The 21762-nt window shown below is 37.7% G+C and overlaps 1 protein-coding gene across 2 annotated transcripts in view; it reads right to left on the reverse strand.

Annotated features, from left to right (window-relative positions):
- Positions 1-2682: 2682 nt before the first annotated feature.
- Positions 2683-21762, reverse strand: part of LOC126413318 (FHIP family protein AGAP011705-like) — a 244294-nt gene continuing 225214 nt past the window's right edge. For both annotated transcript variants that reach the window (XM_050083218.1, XM_050083217.1), the window contains exon 13: positions 2683-8630. In XM_050083218.1, coding sequence (XP_049939175.1) covers positions 8628-8630 — 3 coding nt within the window. In that variant the 3' untranslated portion in view covers positions 2683-8627. The remainder of the gene's footprint in view (positions 8631-21762) is intronic.

Here is a 21762-nt window from a genome sequence, read left to right on the forward strand (position 1 = left end):
GGGAACTCTTCAGAAAATCTGAACTCTTTATTGCCTATTAGTTAATAACTTGCTGTTTTGTGTGACATAAAATTAAATATAGGATATATAAAACCAATACTGACAAGACATAAGCAAGAAATTACACATTTCTTCAAACCTTAGCTCCTAGCATTGTTTTCTCTCTAACCTTGCTGCAGCTTTACATGGCGTGCTTTCCTTTCTGTGAAAGAATCTATTACGTCATCAAAGTTCGTCAAACGTTTTGTTACATGAAAAATCGAAATGTTGCTATCTAATACTGAAGAAGCTGTTAATACAAATAATACCCACAACTTGTGTGGTTTCTCGATCTGATTACGTCTCTTTTGCCACTGTCTGCTACACAAAACAAAATAGGCCTTTCTAATATGGCAGCAATTTTGAAACACACCAAATAAACAAAACTGTTTTCTGCACAAATGGCAATTTTTATAACACGACAGAATATAATCCTTGAAGTACCAATATCAAATGCCTATTAGGCCTACTACAAGCAAAAAGCTGAATGTTAGGAAATAGTTTCACATTTCCATTCATCCGCACCAGCTTCTCAAGCATGAGATTTAAAAGTAGTATTACGAAATGTTTATATACATTTGGAATCGTCTTATTGTTCCATAATTTGTGTGATGTCCCCATTTCTTCTCCTTCCTCGTTCTAACAATCAATCTTGTCATCACCAATTCTGTAGCTATTCCCGCCATTGTCAAAATTTGTTCACCGATTAACTTCACTAACCCCGCAAGAATCACAGGTTTAGTTATCCCGCGATTATTTTCCGGTTAGGTGTTATTACGTATTCGAACAACACGTTTTCCGCGTTACTTCCAGAATAGAACTTAAGCGGCTACTGGCCGGGGACTGTACTACTGGTCCTCAATAGTGTAGCGGTCCCGCCAAAAATTTTCTGTCAAAATTTCATTTTCTTTAATACACCGAGAAGATAATATCTAATCCTTGTCACCTGTTACTCCTGTCAGTCGTTTATTCCCATTCCGGTAGTATGAATCTATGAATTTCGCTAGTAATTATAACAACGCTGATCATTCGCAAACTCAATCAACCACATAATCAGACAGCAATTGGCATTCATCTGTTCTGCTTTACTCCGCTCAACTCGTATAGCCCCATCCCCTTTTGTCTGCGGAAAGTTTATTTCTTGATGTGACGAGGATTCTCCTGACAGAGACATCACGTACACATTCAAAAGTCAACTTAAGATTCATTCAGAAATCAACTTATAATGTGTTCAAAAAAGTTCAAAAACCAACAGAGAAGCATTTCAAAATCATATGAATAATCGATAGACAAACATGCGGTGGATGCTAGGCGCTTTGTGAAACGAGTTTTTTCCCTCAAGAATACGAATATGGCACCCCCTTTTCCCAGTAGCATCTAGCTGCTTGCTGTGACTGCTTGCACATCCAACAGCCACATTTCTGTAGCCAGAAGCGGGAGAATCTACTACTCAAACGTGAATCAACTGCGCATGCGCAAGAGCCAGCGCGTAGCTGCTAAAACAAATCAAATGTAAACAGTTGCGACTTCACACTCATTCGAGGCAATTTGTTGTTATGAAGTCTTCCTAAAGCCTTTGACACATTTTCAATTGGCAGACGCTTGCATGAGCATTGTGTGTTGTTGTTGCATATGGCGGATTTCCTTTGCAATTTAAGTTATTTTCGTTTTTTTGTCTCATTTATGTTTTATTGCTGAAGTATTATTCTGAAGTAAGGGGATACAGTAATATCCATTGTTAGAGTATCGGTTCTTACCAGTCAAAATTACAAAAATTTAACTGAAAACTAAAACAATGAAAAATTCCCGGAATTCTAAAAATATCCTGGGTTTTTCCTGGTTTTCTCCCGGATGAAAAAATTCCCGGGTTTTTCCCAGATCTCCCAGGTCATATACACCCTGTATGTATTTCATGGATGTTGGTCTGCATTTTTCAGATACAGAACATTCATGACTGTCGCGCGAGCCCACACTGAGGGTGCACCCAACCTAGGTCTTCCCTGTGAGCTTTTTACCTGCAGACTACCAATTTTAGGTGATGTCACACTACTTACAGACAGGCATAAGAGAAACTGTTCTTTTGTAAAGCACATTATGCTTTGGAAATTGTTTAGGTTGGATTCTACTGTTTTGGATGGAAAATGTTTCTGGTCAGAAACATAGAAAAATACATGGACACTATTATTCTCAAGCCATGTGGAGACCCTTGTGTAATGTATAAGCACCGTATTGCTAATTATATTAAATTATATGAAACTTACAATGGTTATAATGAAACCTATGATGGATAATAGGGCAGCTTATAACTTAAATTTTCATTATCTCTTCAATTAATTAGTTTTGGGTAATTCCAAGCATTTTAGGAAAGTGGGACTGCCAGACTTCCTGTTGGTATGGGTCACCTTTCTCCAATATGCTGATTAGCTCGGAGGATTGTGTATGTGATAAACTCTCGTACTGACATTAATTATATTTTCAAATTATGATTGTTCTAATGAAAACTAATTAAATCACTGTAAACAGAATAACCAAAACAATATCCTAGGCAAGAAATTCACATGAAATTAAATCTAAATAAGATCTAGACAGATTCATGTAGGTGTCACATGCCAACAGATAAATGCATTGAAAATAAGATAAAAATTAGAAAAACAGTTGGTTATTTATTAGTAGAAAAAACTTAATGCGTGGGAAGAATCCACGATGCTATGTCACAACTTTAGAAAACGAATACACTGATTTAACATTATTTTATGATAATAAAGGTTATTTATTCCATTTTCTGCATTTTGTACATTCAAATAACAATCACAAGAACAGTGGCACAAAACAATCCTAGAATTTTACGTAAATTTCAAAAATATTAAAGTAACAGGACAGACATATGTACAAGTAACAACATAAAGGAAACTGGGAGATTCTCATCACAGATAACTGTATCATCCAAAATATAATTATTTTGCAGCATAATTTAAATTCAGACTAGGCCAGAAAAACAGGACAAGACTCTCCCCACCCAATTAAACTTAGGTGAGTCAAATCTTTAGCTCTGTATGGGGACGTACCTGTGTGAGATCAGAAGTCTCTCTGGACGGTCAACTAGTTCCACTTTAAGAACAGTCTCACAGAACTGATTCACACATTGTGAAAAGAGGAGGAGACAGGGTCATATAAATAGCTTAACTGTCCTGAAAAGTTGGATTAATTTTTTTTACTTTAATTTGGCACAGCATCATTTACATGTTAACAGAGTTTGTTGTATTTTAAGAACTTGTCATTTTTGTGCATGGTTTATTGTTAAGTATGCTATCAGTGAAAATTTTTTGTTGCCAAACAAAGAGATGCCTGAAAACAATACAAGCATCACAATGTTTACATTTTGCAAGGCTATCTGATAACTCAGTGAGAGGTTAAAGAACAAAAGCCATTACAAAAAACTTCCATTTTAATATTCTAAAATATTCTTGGTCAGTTTCACAGACAAGAAGCACAAAAGCCGTTAACATTAAAACAGTAGAGATGGAAAGAAAAACACCCTAAACAAAGAAATGATAAAAACTTATGTCATTTGGGAGATGTGAAACTGTGCAAACAATGAAATAGGTGGTTAGTTGCTTTATCTTAAACAAGTCATGAATTATTATTTATTTTAGATTTTTGTTATCTTTTGGTATCTCAAAATTGACATATACTACTTGAGGAAATTCTGGCACAGGTGCTACAAAGAGATTATAAATGCAGCACCATATTTGATCAGGTACAATTTAAAGTAAAGTTGTTAGCATTATTTGTTATATGTACAAATGATATTTGTTCTTACTCAACATTCCAAATATCAACAACAAACAGACAATGATGTTAGTGCATTTCCATCAATATCCAAATCAGTAGTAAAAATTTTATCATCATACTGACAAATCCTGTTCCTCACAATAGTCAAGTAACCTTGCTATTGTTAAATATAAACTGTAAAATAAATTCACAGTGATACATAGTTTGAGGACTTCCTGCTACTTTCTTTACACCAAGTAATGAAGAGTCATTTGTAACTTTAACAGCTACAAATATGTGCACTAAATACATAGCAAAATAGTAAAATTTATTACAGAGTTACACAATGGATGGCAAGTTCATCTGGACTGCAGCAGCACCAAATCCTCAATACTATCAGCACATGTAAAGAAACTTCACAATGACATTCACAGTACTGGTTATAAGAAAAAAACGAATATTTCATATGAATTCGTGTATGTATACAGTACTCAATGCCAAAATAATTTTTGCCAGTAAAAGGATTTTTACAACAGACATGCTTCTTCTCATGTGTTTTATTACCTGTGTGCTTAATAAAGCTATAATCACACCAAAAATAAGAAAGTAAAGCACCTTGAAGCTTTCAAAATTGAATTAACAGGACCTTCTGTTTCAAAAAATTTTCAATATTGAATCATTTTGATTGAAGATCGATTACAGAAATGTTAAAATTAACTTCACTGCAAAATAAGCACAGTCTTACAGCGTCAACCATCCAAAGTGGAAGTAAACTGTCTACTGCAATGTGTAGTTTCACACAGACGATTAGACATCACACTAAAGCAACTGCCGCTCTGTCACAAGGAAACCCAACAGTTTCTGTATTTTGTTGACACAAAGAAATACAACTGTGTATTTTTGTTACAAATCTCTTACATGGTATCGAAGTTCACCACGGAAGCACCGGGGTTCTGTTAGTCCAAGGATAGTGGAATAAATTATTTTCACAAGATAACATGGTTGAATTCTTATTTACATTTTTGAGAACCCTCAGTTATTGAAATTACTGAATATGGACTTATCACCAATCAGGAATATTATTGTATTATCCTTACGTGTGCGTCAATGCAGTAACAACAATACTATAATAAGGCTCTGAAAACAATGAAACACACATATATAAAATATGATAACATAATCTCTAGAGGAATCTGGTAATATCACTACCACGCTCACCACACGAACTAGATATTTTGCAGTCCAATTTCCACGGGTATGGGTTATCCTAACAAATTTAAATAATCACCAATATTCTAATCCACCTCCCACCGGGAAATACACGACTACCAGCAGACTCCTTTAAAAATGGGGAAAAGTGTACATGCTTGAGCTGCACACGTCTAACAACCGAGCTTATGTGATCCCTATTCTGCACTTCACTATATTCCTTGCAGTACACTGAGTTTGCTCACAGTAATCTGATTACCCCATGTTCAATGAGCCTATATACGATTTATGGAAATCAAACAGATCAAATAGCAAGATAAAATACAATAATACAATACACTAAAATCCTGCTTCCAATAATAAAATTCTTCACAAAATATGCTCTTTAATATTTCTGAAAGTTTCACATCTTCATATGTAATTAAAAAAGCTTTCAAAGCTCAGCACTTTATCATCAGCATGGTTGTAGCATGGACAGAAAATTTGGCACCTCATATTCAAATGCCAAGTGTAAGAGGTACAATATAGAAATTACACATTTTCACCACTAATGCATTGCTTTCATAAAAACATATAAACTGGTGGCCCAACTTATCAGGACTTGAACTATCTCCAATACATATGGTCCACAAATACTATCATAGCCACATGGTGTAGTGTGTGACAGTTTTAATATTATTCATAATATTAAAACTATGTCACACTACTGTACTGAGTACACAATATTTAATTCCTAAAACATGTAAACCTACTTTGTTTTCTCTTCAAAAAATAGTAAATAAACAAGAAAACATTATTTAACAGGAATGAATTACAGGATGGGCATCAAAGCATTCCTTTTTAATGAAATGGAAAAAGTTAGATTTCCATACAAGATAGTAGTAAAACATCAGTATTATTACAAATTTCTGCTACTCATTCTCACTGGTGTTTTTAGTACATAAACATTTTAATCTTTCTAGAAAATACCCACGGTAACCGAAAAATCTTGTTTTCCTCTGTCAGTCTAAAATTTGTCTTCAATAAGATGTCATTCTGTGTTCCAAAGATGTCAAACTGTAATTCAGATATTTCAAGGTAACTTCACCATCACTATTATATACTGTAGTCTGTCCTAAAATAAATATTTTGTTTATGCATCACAACACATTTTGATACTATTCCATGATTCTAAGACAATTCTGCCTCTGATATAATACATAACAACTCTAAAACATACTGCCATTAATTTCAAAGATAGATGCACTTAACATTTTAAAAATAACTTTCCAAAGAATATACAATCTGCACTACTGAAGGCAACAGTTAATGATGTTAGAGCAACAAATTTTCCACTAAATATAGGTGAGGAATCCATTTTCACATAAAGAAACAATGAATAATGACAATGAAGTATCACAACACAGATTACCAACACTTTCAAGTTAAATGTTTACTTCAATAAATACATAAACAATGTACTAAATCTAAGTAAACAGAAAAGGCATAGACAAACAAGAGAACTTCCTGGCAGATTAAAACTGTGTGCCCGACCGAGACTCGAACTCGGGACCTTTGCCTGTCGCGGGCAAGTGCTCTACCATCTGAGCTACCGAAGCACGACTCACGCCCGGTACTCACAGCTTTACTTCTGCGCACACTCCGCTGCAGAGTGAAAATCTCCTTCTGGAAACAAGAGAACTGTCCAGAAGTAAACTATAACCAATAAAGGTGGCTAAAATATGTATATACCACCAAATGGGGTGAAGTTGATGACTGGGCTGAAGCTGGCCATAGAAGCTCAAAAAACATTTTATATTAAATTAACTCCACATTGGCGACTAAAATTCTTGTACTTTAGTTATTATATTTACTGTTCATGTCAATGGCTAGATGTACAGTATTGCAAATCTCTATCTGAATAGTAATCTTTTCAGAAGTACTGACTTTTTAACTTTTTTTACTGAGCTGAAACTTTTATTTGTATTACTGGCATAAAACGACTTGTGTGCCTAGATCTTCTGTATACCATGCATTGGTCCTTCACAATGACAACGAGAGCAGTAACAAAAGGTAATCTATTTTTGTTACCTATTTATAGACATATAAATAAAACTTTGCAAATTCTTGCTGAAATCAGGATGGACTTGACTGTCTTTTCTCAAGCAGTTCTTTTAAGAACAAACATTCGTGAATGCATCAAGAATGTAACATAATAAACATAGCAACAATGTGACGCAGTGGATGCACCAACAAATGTCTTTTAACAGTCTAGTGGTGGAGTGAGGAAGTCATTCTTGCAAATATCTGTATGTTAACTTATGAATTTGTTATACAGATTGCAGTTCTGTTTGTGCCTAATACTGTTTGTTGCCTCATACTGTTAAGATTGTAAGACTTATCAGTGTGAAAATACTGCATGTGTATAATAATGAATAGGGTGAACTGAATAAATACAGTCTGGATGTTTTAGAACTGTGTTCCACTGAAATTTTAAATGGAAAAATAAGCATTAACAAGGTTATCCAAGGCTATAAAATTCCCAAAGGAACCCGTAAAAACAATTCATAGTCATCATGATAAAACACACGCTGGTCAGACAGCCTTTAGTGCTAATGAAGAAGAGTGTTCGTTTCTCCGAAATTTCACAAAGCAAATTTGTGGCCCCTTTTTTATCCTTAAACTTTTTTTTGTACATTACTCTGGAGTTAGTATTAACTTTAATTATTATGGCAGATTTATTTTTCAATTACTGATACAGTTTCAGAGCAATCAAAGCCAGCCTAGAGTCATAAACAACCCACAATTATTGCATAACAGATAATCAGGTTTTTTTAATTTTACGATCTGTTAGAGTAAAAAGTAGTAAAGACCAAAACTTTCATTACTAGAGCTCAATACCCAAACTCTGAAAGACAACCTAATATATTAATTTTATTAGTTTCGGAAATATTTTAAATTTAAAACCCAAAACCCATCAACTTCAGCCCATTTAATGGTAACAACTCCCAGCACACTGACAGAAATATATAGGTCTTACAGCAAGCAGTTTTATACTAGATAATGTTTATGCATATTCCATACAAAGTCCCAGTTCTTAAAATCCTTCCCTCCACATTTCACCGCAATAAGGTATTCAACACTTTGAAAACTAACAAGCCTTTTAATTTTTACATATTTCTGTCAGTCTGCTGTAGCCCGATTAAAACACACACATTCAAAATTTACTCGAATCTTGCAAAACATTAATTCATCACCATTATTTACAGGGCAACATCTGTAATGGCAAGACGTACAGATAAGTCGTTTTCTAGAATCACACTTCAAACTCATTAAAACACAAGATGTAACGATATTTTACAAAGGATGAGTTGTTTATTTTAAAATTATTATAGCATATCACATAATATAATATATATTTTTATGAGCAGTTAATCAGTTTTAAATTAGAATAACCTGTACATTTACTTTGTCATCTTTAATATCAACTTTATCACTTGTAGAAATAAATATTCTGCCAGAAGGTACTTAACATTCATAAACATTTTAAAATACAGCAAATAATCAGCACCTTACATATTTTGTTTCACATGGCAAGCTTCCTTCTCCATTAACGTCTGATTGCATTCTCACTGAAACAGAGAAATACCATTTCAAAACTATACACTAACCAAAAAAATATTTTCTCCAGAGATCTATTAGAACTGACCTACACATTTCAAGTTTCTGTAAGAAGAAGGACTAGTAAGAACATTTTCCACTAACATTCTATCAGGCAAGCAATAAACAGTGTCAAATGACAGCTTTTGATGTGACCAGCAATGTGGCTACAAAAATAAGAGTTGGTGGGTGCATGGGGAGAGCAGTCTGCTGCGAGTTGTGGAGCTGCAAAGTTACTAACAAGCAGACTGGACTCACTTGATATTAAGACGACTAAGTACAGCACTTAAACTATTACTTATGTGCAAAAACAAATACGGTTGAAGTGTCATACAATGGAATATTTGTAGTTTATCTGAATTATCTTTCATACAATGGGCTGTTTTGATGCTTTGAAATACAAGTAGTTGAATTTGTGAAGTGTTACTACTGACTGGAGAAAGATATAAGTATGTAGTCTTATGTTAAAGCATGTTGACCCAATAAATAGGTAAATGTTTTCAATTAGAGTTAAGGGAGCCTGGCCAGAAACAAAAGAGTATAATGTTATGTGAAAATCGTTCTGATATCTTTGACAGCAGACCTCTTCTACTGCAAACTCTTTGCTTTCCATATTTTGAGAGGTGGTTGTATGAACCAAAACAAGGAAAAATATCCAATAAACAGGAGCTCAGAAGTGCATACCTTAGGAGCTAAGAGCACTTGTTCATCTTTGCTAATGTGAAACGTCACATATACTGAGCATGTGCTCATAGTTATTAAGGTATGCATTTGGAGCCCATGTTTATTTTTTCCTTGATCTGGTCCACATCAACCCCTCCACAATATGGGAAGCTAAGAGCTTGAAGTAGAAGAGGTCCACAGTCAGAGGCATCAGAATGATCTTCACTTGTAACTTTCAGCTCGGGTTTCCACACCAGAGTCCCATACCTCAAATAAATACATTTTCCTTCTCCATCAACCCTGATAGTCTGTATCATCGTCATGGAATCATCCTGTATTAGCAGAAGTTGGAATTTAGGCTCTTGAAGGCATGTGCAGGGCAGCTGCTCGGTCAGTAGAGGAGGAATTGGGAAGGTTCAACAGCATTCCAGATATGTTTTCACGAAATAAATGAGGAAGCAAGAAAACAATACACTGAGAAGACAGTGGCTAAAAGAGTGGTAGCAGGAAAGAAGAGAAATTGGATAGAAGAGAGGGCAAAATGGTGAAAGAGGACAGTGAGGGGAGTAAGAAGATCCTCTAGGGAATGGTTGAGGATATGAAGAGACACAGGATAGAAAAGTCATGATAATCAATAAAGAGGTCAATGAGTTGAAATCTATGAAGCACACCAGAATTTAGAAAAAATAATACAAAAGCTGAAAAAACTGACAAATAAGTATTAGAGAATAATCATTGAGTATGGAAGTATTACAAGGTAGGAGAGTGGGAAAAAAAAAACTGGTCTGAAGTGGTCAGAAGATGGTAAGGAAAAAATATAGTGACCAGATTAAAAAATACTAAAAGAAAAGAATAGAACAACGAATCAAATGGTGAATTTAAATTGGCAGGTGGTCCTTAGTTGGCCCATCAGAGAAGAAAAAAAATAAAGGCGAGTGAGAATGTGGAGGAAATGAAGGAGATGTGGAACGAATATTCTGAAGAGCTACTGAAACCTAATTGAAATATAGAAGAGAAAAATGAGGAGCTGTAGAATGTAGAGGATGCAGAGATGGACCTAACCTAGACTGAAGTATCAGAAGTGATTAAGACCATAAAAGAAAGAAAAGCAGCAGGATTGTATGAAATAAGTGTGGAGATGGTGAGAACAGCTGGCATTGTTCGAGTGAATTGGCTCTATCAGGTCATGTGACAGTATGGAAAGAAAGGAGAACACCTGAAGAATGGAAAATGGGAATCATAGGGCCAGTTGCAGGAAACTATCTCAGAATTAGTGGGCAAGGAGGACTGAGAAAGGAACAAGATGGGTTTAGACCAGAAAGGTCAACAGTGGTCCGATTTTTACTGTTATGTGGCTCCATGAGAGACACTAAAAATATGGAAAGGATTTAGTAGCTGCATTCCTGGACACTGAGAAAGTGTATGATGGAGTGAAAAATTGAGGGATGAAATAGTGAAGGCAGCAGAGGATCAAATAGGTAAAAAGACGAGGGCAAGTAGAAACCCTTGGGTAACAGAAGAAATATTGAATTTAATTGATGAAAGAAGAAAATATAAAAATGCAGTAAATGAAGCAGGCAGAAAGGAATACAAACATCTCAAAAATGACATCGACAGGAAGTGTAAAATGGCTAAGCAAGGATGGCTAGAGGACAAATGTAAGGATGTAGAGGCTTATCTTACTAGGGGTAAGATAGATACTGTCTACAGGAAAATTAAAGAGACCTTTGGAGAAAGGAGAACCACTTGCATGAATATCAAGACCTCAAAAGGAAACCCAGTTCTAAGCAAAGAAGGGAAAGCAGAAAGGTAGAAGGAGTATATAGAGGGCCTATACAAGGGCAATGTACTTGAGGACAAAATTATGGAAATGGAAGAGGATGTAGATGAAGATGAAATGGGAGATATGATATTGCGTGAAGAGTTTGACAGTGCACTGAAAGACCTGAGTCGAAACAAGGCCCCCGGAGTAGACAACATTCCATTAGAACTACTGACAGCCTTGGGAGAGCCAGTCCTGACAAAACTCTACCATCTGGTGAGCAAGGTGTATGAGACAGGAAAATACCCTCAGACTTCAAGAAGAATAGAATAATCCCAATCCCAAAGAAAGCAGGTGTTGACAGATGTGAAAATTACCGAACTATCCGTTTAATAAGTCACAGCTGCAAAATACTAACGCGAATTCTTTACAGACGAATGGAAAAACTGATAGAAGCCGACCTCGGGGAAGATCAGTTTGGATTCCGTAGAAATGTTGGAACACGTGAGGCAATACTGACCCTACGACTTCTAAAGGTGGCAGGGGTAAAATACAGGGAGCGAAAGGCTATTTACAATTTGTACAGAAACCAGATGGCAGTTATAAGAGTCGAGGTGTATGAAAGGGAAGCAGTGGTTGGGAAGGGAGTGAGACAGGGTTGTAGCCTATCACCAATGTTATTCAATCTGTATATTGAGCAAGCAATAAAGGAAACAAAAGAAAAGTTCGGAGTAGGTATTAAAATCCATGGAGAAGAAATAAAAACTTTGAGGTTCGCCGATGACATTGTAATTCTGTCAGAGACAGCAAAGGACTTGGAAGAGCAGTTGAATGGAATGGGCAGGGTCTTGAAAGGAGGGTATAAGATGAATATCAACAAAAGCAAAACGAGGACAATGGAATGTAGTCAAATTAAGTCGGGTGATGCTGAGGGAATTAAGATTAGGAAATGACACACTTAAAATAGTAAAGGAGTTTTGCTATTTGGGGAGCAAAATCACTGATGATGGTCGAAGTAGAGAGGATATAAAATGTAGACTGGCAACGGCAAGGAAAGCGTTTCTGAAGAAGAGAAATTTGTTAACATTGAGTATAGATTTAAGTGTCAGGAATTCGTTTCTGAAAGTATTTGTATGGAGTGTACCCATGTATGGAAGTGAAACGTGGACGATAAATAGTTTGGACAAGAAGAGAATAGAAAATTTCAAAATGTGGTGCTACGGACGAATGCTGAAGATTAGATGGGTAGACCCCATAACTAATGAGGAGGTATTGAGTAGAATTGGGGAGAAGAGGAGCTTGTGGCGCTACTTGACTAGAAGAAGGGATTGGTTGGTAGGACATGTTCTGAGACATCGAGGGATCACCAATTTACTATTGGAGGGCAGCGTGGAGGGTAAAAATCGTAGAGGGAGACCAAGAGCTGAATACACTAAGCAGATTCGGAAGGATGTAGGTTGCAGTAGGTACTGGGAGATGAAGAAGCTTGCACAGGATAAAGTAGCATGGAGAGCTGCATCAAACCAGTCTCAGGACTGAAGACCACAACAACAACAGAGTGAAAAAAGTAGCACCTTGGAGACTCTTCAAAAAAAAAAAGGGGGGGGGGGGGGATTGGAAAGTTGACTACAAGAAGAATAAAGGAAATGAATCAAGGAAGTGTGAGTTGTGTAAAAGTAGGAGAGATGACAGAGGGCTGAAGCAAGGGAGTGCACTATTCTCTGTACTTTTCATCACCATTATGGATGAGGTGACAAGTGCAGATTGAAGAGGGAATGAAAATACGAAAGCAATGGTGTCTGCAGATAATTTAATGGTGTGAGGACTGGAAAATGAATGGGAAGAAGTGGTAGGATTGTATGGATTGAAGTTTAATGCAAAGAAGTATGAAGTGATGGTGACTTTGAAGAATAACAGGCGAGTAGCAGTGGATACAAGTATTAGAGTGCAGGTACTAAAGAAAGTGGAATGTTTCAAGTACCCTTGGGAGTGTAATAGAAGGTTATGGAAGGAATGATAACAGCAGTGAAAGGGGAAGGCAGGCACATGGATTCCTGCAGTGTTAAGGAACCTGATCTCGAGAAAGGATGTACCACCAAAATAGATGCCAATGTTATACCTAGCGTATAACGCTCCAATATTTATGTATCCATCAAAATTGTGGGTAATGAAGAAAAGGCAGGAGAGCAGGAAACAGGTTTGCAAGCCAAATTTTAAAGAAGTAGAATATGACTAATTAGAATGGGCAGAATAAGGACTGATTGGCTGGTTGCTTGATTTGGGGGAGGGGACCAAACAGCAAGGTCATCAGTCCCATCTGATTAGGGAAGGATGGGGAAGGAAGTCGGCTGTACTCTTTCAAAGGAACCATCCCAGCATTTTCCTGAAGCGATTTAGGAAACTCATGGAAAACCTACATCAGGATGGTCGGACACGGGTTTGAACCGTCGTCCTCCTGAATGTGAGGCCAGTGTGCTAACCCCTGTGCTACCCTGCTCAGTAGAACAAGGAATGAGACAGTGAATAGTGAAAGAAAAGCCTGTGCACAAGACAACAGAATAGGAGACAACAGACCTAAACAATATGACACACTGATGGATCATTGGGGTGAAGGAATGTGTGGTGAAGAGAGGAGCAGGCTAGGACAAAGTGAAGGGAGAAACTTGGTGGCAGGACAGGAAAAGATGGAGACGCTTATGTTTTAAACAGACTAGCCAGTAGCTGCAAACTGTAAAAGATTATGATTAGTACATGATACAGTAATTCTGTTCACATCATTGCATTTGTTCTGTTATACAAGTTGTTCTACTTTCCTTTCACATTCTACTTACTAAAAGACAGCTTCAATATAGAGTGCTTACATAGTGTCAACATGATCTGTGAATTTGGTTGTGCAACTTTTTAAAGTAGCGGCACATATTTGTTTCATTAAAAAAGCAAAATGGTACACAGTGTCTAAATAAAGTGTTTTGAACAGTAACACACAACTGTAGATGCATCCAAAACTGTAAAAAGGACTCAAATGTGACCATACTTCTCAATATGATCCATGTGTAATATGTCCCAAAACAGTAACCACAGATGAAAATACAGCACCAAGAGAGTGTGCAATGTGATGTTGAACAATTGAGAAACTTATCTGCATACAATGTATCAAGTCAATTGGCTATTATAAAGTTGGATTTATAGTTTGCATACATATGACGTAGCTTTTATGAAGCTGCTTATACAGTTTTCTTTTAAACTTGCTTACTGTATGAAACTTTGTTTTCATTACTTGCATACAATGCATAAGCATCTCAGAAGAATACACAAACTTATCAGAAGAATACACAAACTATGACAAGGCTTTGCATGAGATGGTGCTGTGTTTATTAAATGCTGATGAAAGTAAATGTGAAAAAAATAAGTTTATCAGCAATTTTTCCCATCACACAAGATGGGTATCTCTCAGCACAAGTTATAAGTAATCTGCCATTGTTCCCCACTTTTGTCCAGCATAGTGCCAAGTTGGCTAGAGCTTGAGATACACAGAAGTTGTCTTGTGGTGGCTGTTATGTATGCCCCTTAGCCATTGCACATTTCCAAATATTACCCTGAACAAACATTGCACAAATGAAACTTTCTACACACATTTATCAATCACCTTCATGAATTTATATCATAGCTTGTGGACACACTGCACATTTTTGCAAGACACAGTTCTTTGTTAACTGTGGTTTTATTATCAATTCCGGACTCAGAGATGGTGGCAATGCCCACGACCAAACCAGATAAATGAAGTAGCAATCACAGAAAAATAGAAAATAGCACTTACACGTGGAAGAAAGGAAGTAGTATCAAAGCAACAGCGACAGAAGCTCACACCGTAGCTACATATGCAACAAAAGATTTCTCTAAGTTTTCCGGACTGAAATTTCAGATTTCCCAGAGCTAATTTTTGTTGTATGTCAGATCAATTTTTATTTTTCTAGTTTTCAGGGGTCAAGCTGAAATTTTGGGTTGCCATATCACTTGTTGGTAAATACTACAAATTCAGCTAGGCTTTAGAATTTTATCATCAATTCCGTAACATAACATTTTGCTGCTTCTGGAAATTTCTTCATTACCACTCTTTGTCACCGTTCCATATCACTGTGCAATAACTTCAAGTATATGAGAAATCCTCGCAGGAACATGCTTCAAGTATGTTTTTTGATGATGTTCCTGAATTCAGTTCTATTTTCTGCATTGTTTACTGTTGTGTGCGCTTGTCTTGAGGTCCTCTTCAACTTCTTTTATGCATTTTGTTTTTCCACGGTTTTCATTCATCCTGTGGATATGTTCATAGAACTGCATTCTTCTTTTCCTTATTGTATCCGTAATCATGTCTGTGTATTTATATAATTCTGATGTTGGTCTCTTCTTCCAAATTCCTTGCTCTTGTATCGGGCCAAAAATTTTCCTAAGAATTTTCTTTTCTTGTTTCTCTATTCCTTTAATTTTAGTTTGCCCACTTATTTGTGTTGTTTCAGATGCATACAGTGCCTCCGGAAGTACGACAGTGTTGTAGTGCCTCAATTTTGCGTTAATGGATATGGACTTTTTGTTATAATAATTCCACGTGAGTTTATATGCTTTCTGTAGTTTTTTATTCTTTCCTCATTGACCTTTAGGTTGATCCCTGATGGCTGGATGATTTCTCCCAGGTACTTAAAATGTGGTACTTGTACGATTTTCCCATGGGTTGTCACAATAGGCAATTTGTCTTGTGGCACTCTTTCTATGTACTGGGTTTTCTCATATGAAATTTGCAGGCCAGTTCTTTGTGCAATTTCACGTAACTTCTATATGGCGATTGTGGCTTCGTTTCTACGAGGGCAGTTCAATAAGTAATGCAACACATTTTTTTTCTCGGCCAATTTTGGTTGAAAAAACCGGAAATTTCTTGTGGAATATTTTCAAACATTCCCGCTTCGTCTCGTATAGTTTCATTGACTTCCAACAGGTGGCAGCGCTGTATGGAGCTGTTAAAATGGCGTCTGTAACGGATGTGCATTGCAAACAATGGGCAGTGATCGAGTTTCTTTTGGCGGAAAACCAGGGCATCTCAGATATTCATAGGCGCTTGCAGAATGTCTACGGTGATCTAGCAGTGGACAAAAGCACGGTGAATCGTTGGGCAAAGCGTGTGTCATCATCGCCGCAAGGTCAAGCAAGACTGTCTGATCTCCCGCGTGCGGGCCGGCCGTGCACAGCTGTGACTCCTGCAATGGCGGAACGTGCGAACATACTCGTTCGAGATGATCGACGGATCACCATCAAACAACTCAGTGCTCAACTTGACATCTCTGCTGGTAATGCTGTCACAACTGTTCACCAGTTGGGATATTCAAAAGTTTGTTTCCACTGGGTCCCTCGTTGTCTAACCGAACACCATAAAGAGCAAAGGAGAACCATCTGTGCGGAATTGCTTGCTCGTCATGTGGCTGAGGGTGACAATTTCTTGTCAAAGATTGTTACAGGCGATGAAACATGGGTTCATCACTTCGAACCTGAAGCAAAACGGCAATCAATGGAGTGGCGCCACACCCACTCCCCTACCAAGAAAAAGTTTAAAGCCATACCCTCAGCCGGTAAAGTCATGGTTACATTCTTCTGGGACGCTGAAGGGGTTATTCTGTTCGATGTCCTTCCCCATGGTCAAACGATCAACTCTGAAGTGTATTGTGCTACTCTTCAGAAATTGAAGAAACGACTTCAGCGTGTTCGTAGGCACAAAAATCTGAATCAACTTCTCCTTCTTCATGACAACGCAAGACCTCACACAAGTCTTCGCACCCGAGAGGAGCTCACAAAACTTCAGTGGACTGTTCTTCCTCATGCACCCTACAGCCCCGATCTCGCATCGTCGGATTTCCATATGTTTGGCCCAATGAAGGACGCAATCCGTGGGAGGCACTACGCAGATGATGAAGAAGTTATTGATGCAGTACGACGTTGGCTCCGACATCGACCAGTGGAATGGTACCGTGCAGGCATACAGGCCCTCATTTCAAGGTGGCGTAAGGCCGTAGCATTGAATGGAGATTACGTCGAAAAATAGTGTTGTGTAGCTAAAAGATTGGGGAATAACCTGGTGTATTTCAATGCTGAATAAAACAACCCCTGTTTCAGAAAAAAAATGTGTTGCATTACTTATTGAACTGCCCTCGTATTATTTGTGAGGATTGCAAGATCATCTGCAAAAGCTAAACACTTCACATTGAATCTATTATCTTTTCTAATGCCAATTTGGATTCCATTGACTTCTATTTCCCATGTCCTGATAATTTTTTCAAGAATGATATTAAAGAGTAATGGTGAAAGTACGTCACCCTGTCACACTCCAGTTTGGATTTCAAATGGCTCAGAGATATCCCTCATAAATTTGACCTTGGAGACTGTGTCAGTTAATGTTTGCCGAATGATTGTTCTTGTCTTTCTGTCAATGCTGAATTCTTCCAGCATGTTGCAGAATGCTACTCTGTCTATTGAGTCGTAGGCCTTTTTAAATCTGCAAAAGTGACCACTGTGTTTCGGGTGTTTCTCATCTGGAGAATCATTTTCAGATTCCAGATCTGTTCTATGCAGGATCGTCCCTTGGGAAAACCAGCCTGGTATTCTCCTATTTGTGGGTCAGCTTGTTCTTCTAATCTATTCATGAGAACTTTTGATAGGATTTTATATGTGACCGGCACGAGTGAGATACCCCTGTAATTATTTGGTTCAGTTTTGTGCCCTTTTTTGTGGAGTGGATGGATGAGTGCACATTTCCATTCAGAAGGGATCTGTTCTGTTTCCTAAATGTTTAATATGATTTTGTGGATTTTGCCTGTTAATCTTTCATCATTTAACTTCCATAGTTCTGCAATAATTCCATCTTCTCCTGGGGCTCTATTGTTTTTTAGTGTCTTGATAATTTCTGCTATTTCATTGATGGTTGGTGGTTTAGCGTCGGGATTTGGTGTAGATGTCTGGTAGTGAATATCCTCTGTAGGTCTTTCGCTGTTGAGAAGTTTGTTGAAATAGTCTGCGAGGATTTGGCAGTTATTCTTCGTGTTAGTTTCTAGTGAACCATCCGGTTTCTTGAAGCAAAGATTGGGTGGCTGGTATCCTGCAATATGTTCTTTAAACGTCTTATACAAATTCCTGGTGTTGTTCTTCTTAAAGTCTTGTTCTATCTCATCTAGTCGCCGTTTATCATAATTTCTTTTTTCCCTCTGAATTGTTTTCGGATTACTAGAAATTGTTGCCATTTTTCTGATGTTTTGTGACTATTGCAGTTTTTCCAGGCATTGGTCCTTTCTTCTATTGCTTGGTCACATATTATATTCCACCACTTGTGTTTTCTCCTTCTCGGGGGTTGACCCAATTTCATCGCGGATTTGAGGACGTCCACAAGTTCTGTCCAGTTTGTGGTGTTTGTCTGACTGATTTCCTGTAAGATGTTTTCCTTCTTGAGTTTTATGTATTCGGGGTCTGGTCTCAGCACTTTGTTTAGTTTTGGCTTTTTTCTATTAGGTTGTAATCTGGTCTTCATCTGTAAAAGATGGTGGTCTGATTCAAAAAATCCTCTTCTCATTTTCACATTCAGAATTTCTGTTGTGTTACTCTTGGAGATGGCCACATGGTCTATCTGGAATTCATCCAACATTGTGTTGGGCGACTTCCAAGTATACAGTTTCTTGTTGGGTTTTTTAAATTGTGTTGACATAATTATGAGGCCAAAATTTTCGCATAAGTTTATCAATCTTTCCACATTCTTGTTAGTTCTCTTGTGAGCTGTATGGATTCCGGTGATTTTTCTGTATTTTTTCTCTTTGCCTAATTGTGCATTAAAGTCACCTAACAAGATTATTACATGGTGTTTGGGAATTTTGTTTGTCGTCTCTTCAAGGTCATTCCAGAAGTCATCCATTTTTTGGGGATTCTTCTAGTTATAATTATTTGTGGGTGCGTGTGCGTTGATCAAGGTATATGCTTTGTTGGCCGATTTGACAGAGAGCGTTGATATACATTCTGAGGCAGACTGGAAGTCAATGACAGAGTCGCTGATAGATTTGTGGACTACAAATGCTGTACCAAACTGTTTGAGACCTTTCTCATTAGTTTTAATTGCTGGTTTTCCTTTGTAGATCCTGCAGTTGTCTGTGTCAATATGGTTTTCATCCGTAAATCGTGTTTCCTAGGTTGCAAGGCTTTTGATCTGGAATTTTTGCAGCATGTCTCTAAGTTGTTTGATCTTGCCCAGTTTGAAGAGAGTATTAGTATTAAGTGTACTGATGAAGTGTCTTTGTTTTGTGTGTAATAATCTGGATGTCGTCTGGTTCTCAACCTTAGGTGTAACATGATGCTCCTGGTCCCCCGGAATCCGATGACCAGGTAAACCCAGCCTTGCGACTGGTGCCCGGGGTAGTGGATTCATTCCTTGTGTTATCATCATGTCTGGTTTTCAAGTTGAAAACTAACTTGGTGGTGGTCCTTCCTAGGAAAGATTATTATTATTATTATTATTATTATTATTATTATTATTATTATTATTATTATTTCTTCTTTCTCTTCTCAGACGTTATGTCTGGTCAAAAATGGAAAGTGACGCGGGCCTTGATCAAGTGTGACTTCCTTTTAACTGTTTGGTATATGTTATATTGCATTTAGGAACTTTCGGGTATTTGAACATGTATCAATAATCACAGATTTCTGTAGTTGTATATATACGCTTGGATGTAGCTGTACTGCATTGATGTACTGGTGGATACTGTGTGGTATGACTCCTGTAGTTGATAGTAGAATTGGTATGATGTCAACTTCATCCTGATGCCACATGTCTTTGACTTCCTCAGCCAGCTGGATGTATTTTTCAATTTTTTCTCTTGTTTTCTTCTGTATATTTGTTGTGTTGGGTATGGATATTTCGATTAGTTGTGTTAATTTCTTCTTTTTATTGGTGAGTATGATGTCAGGTTTGTTATGTGGTGTTGTTTTATCTGTTATAATGGTTATGTTCCAGTATAATTTGTATTATTTGTATTCATCATTCTCCAGTACATTTTGTGGTGCATACTTGTATGTGGAAACGTGTTGTTTTATTAGTTTATGTTGTATGGCAAGTTGTTGATGTATTATTTTTGCTACATTGTCATGTCTTCTGGGGTATTCTGTATTTATTATTATTATTATTTAGTTTAGTAACCCCCTCACCAATGTGCAAATAGAAAAGAGAGATCCAACAAGGGCACTTCTGATGGGATCACTGAAAATTTTGCTGGCCAGTCATATTAATTTCCATAGCAGCCAAATATGAGGCTGCCTAGTGGTAGAATCTTCCTTGATTGCTGAAACCCATCTCGCTTCTACCAGTGGACAGCTGCTTTGACAGTTCACTATGTGTGTAGTACTATGAACTAGCATTGTGTGGTTTCCACCACTGCTAGGTTTAACAGAAGTCTGATTAGAATCCAACTTACTAAACAAGTGCACAATGTACTAGTAGTACTTGGACTTTGAAGGAAATCTCTCATATTAATTCTATTTTAGTTTACATCAAGTTCCACAAAGAACTATAACTGTTTGTTTTAATGGAATATTAGATAATTTTTTGTTGCAGAAGTTTATTTGTATTGATTAAATGGTGTGGTTCTAAAGTGATGATTACAATAGTTAGCTTGAAGCATTGCAACAAAGCAAGGTGGGACTATCATACCTGCTCTTATACTCTTATACCTCTCCTAAAATTAATATAAATTTTTCTTTTATGATTACATTTTGTTAAAAGCAGATAAAGAATACTTACAGTAAATACACTCCTGGAAATTGAAATACGAACACCGTGAATTCATTGTCCCAGGAAGGGGAAACTTTATTGACACATTCCTGGGGTCAGATACATCACATGATCACACTGACAGAACCACAGGCACATAGACACAGGCAACAGAGCATGCACAATGTCGGCACTAGTAAAGTGTATATCCACCTTTCGCAGCAATGCAGGCTGCTATTCTCCCATGGAGACGATCGTAGAGATGCTGGATGTAGTCCTGTGGAACGGCTTGCCATGCCATTTCCACCTGGCACCTCAGTTGGACCAGCGTTCGTGCTGGACGTGCAGACTGCGTGAGACGACGCTTCATCCAGTCCCAAACATGCTCACTGGGGGACAGATCCGGAGATCTTGCTGGCCAGGGTAGTTGACTTACACCTTCTAGAGCACGTTGGGTGGCACGGGATACATGCGGACGTGCATTGTCCTGATGGAACAGCAAGTTCCCTTGCCGGTCTAGGAATGGTAGAACGATGGATTCGATGACGGTTTGGATGTACCGTGCACTATTCAGTGTCCCCTCGACGATCACCAGTGGTGTACGGCCAGTGTAGGAGATCGCTCCCCACACCATGATGCCGGGTGTTGGTCCTGTGTGCCTCGGTCGTATGCAGTCCTGATTGTGGCGCTCACCTGCACGGCGCCAAACACGCATACGACCATCATTGGCACCAAGGCAGAAGCGACTCTCATCACTGAAGACGACACGTCTCCATTCGTCCCTCCATTCACGCCTGTCGCGACACCACTGGAGGCGGGCTGCACGATGTTGGGGCGTGAGCGGAAGACGGCCTAACGGTGTGCGGGACCGTAGCCCAGCTTCATGGAGACGGTT

This window comes from Schistocerca serialis, chromosome 7 (assembly GCF_023864345.2).
Source record: "Schistocerca serialis cubense isolate TAMUIC-IGC-003099 chromosome 7, iqSchSeri2.2, whole genome shotgun sequence".
NCBI lineage: Eukaryota > Metazoa > Arthropoda > Insecta > Orthoptera > Acrididae > Schistocerca > Schistocerca serialis.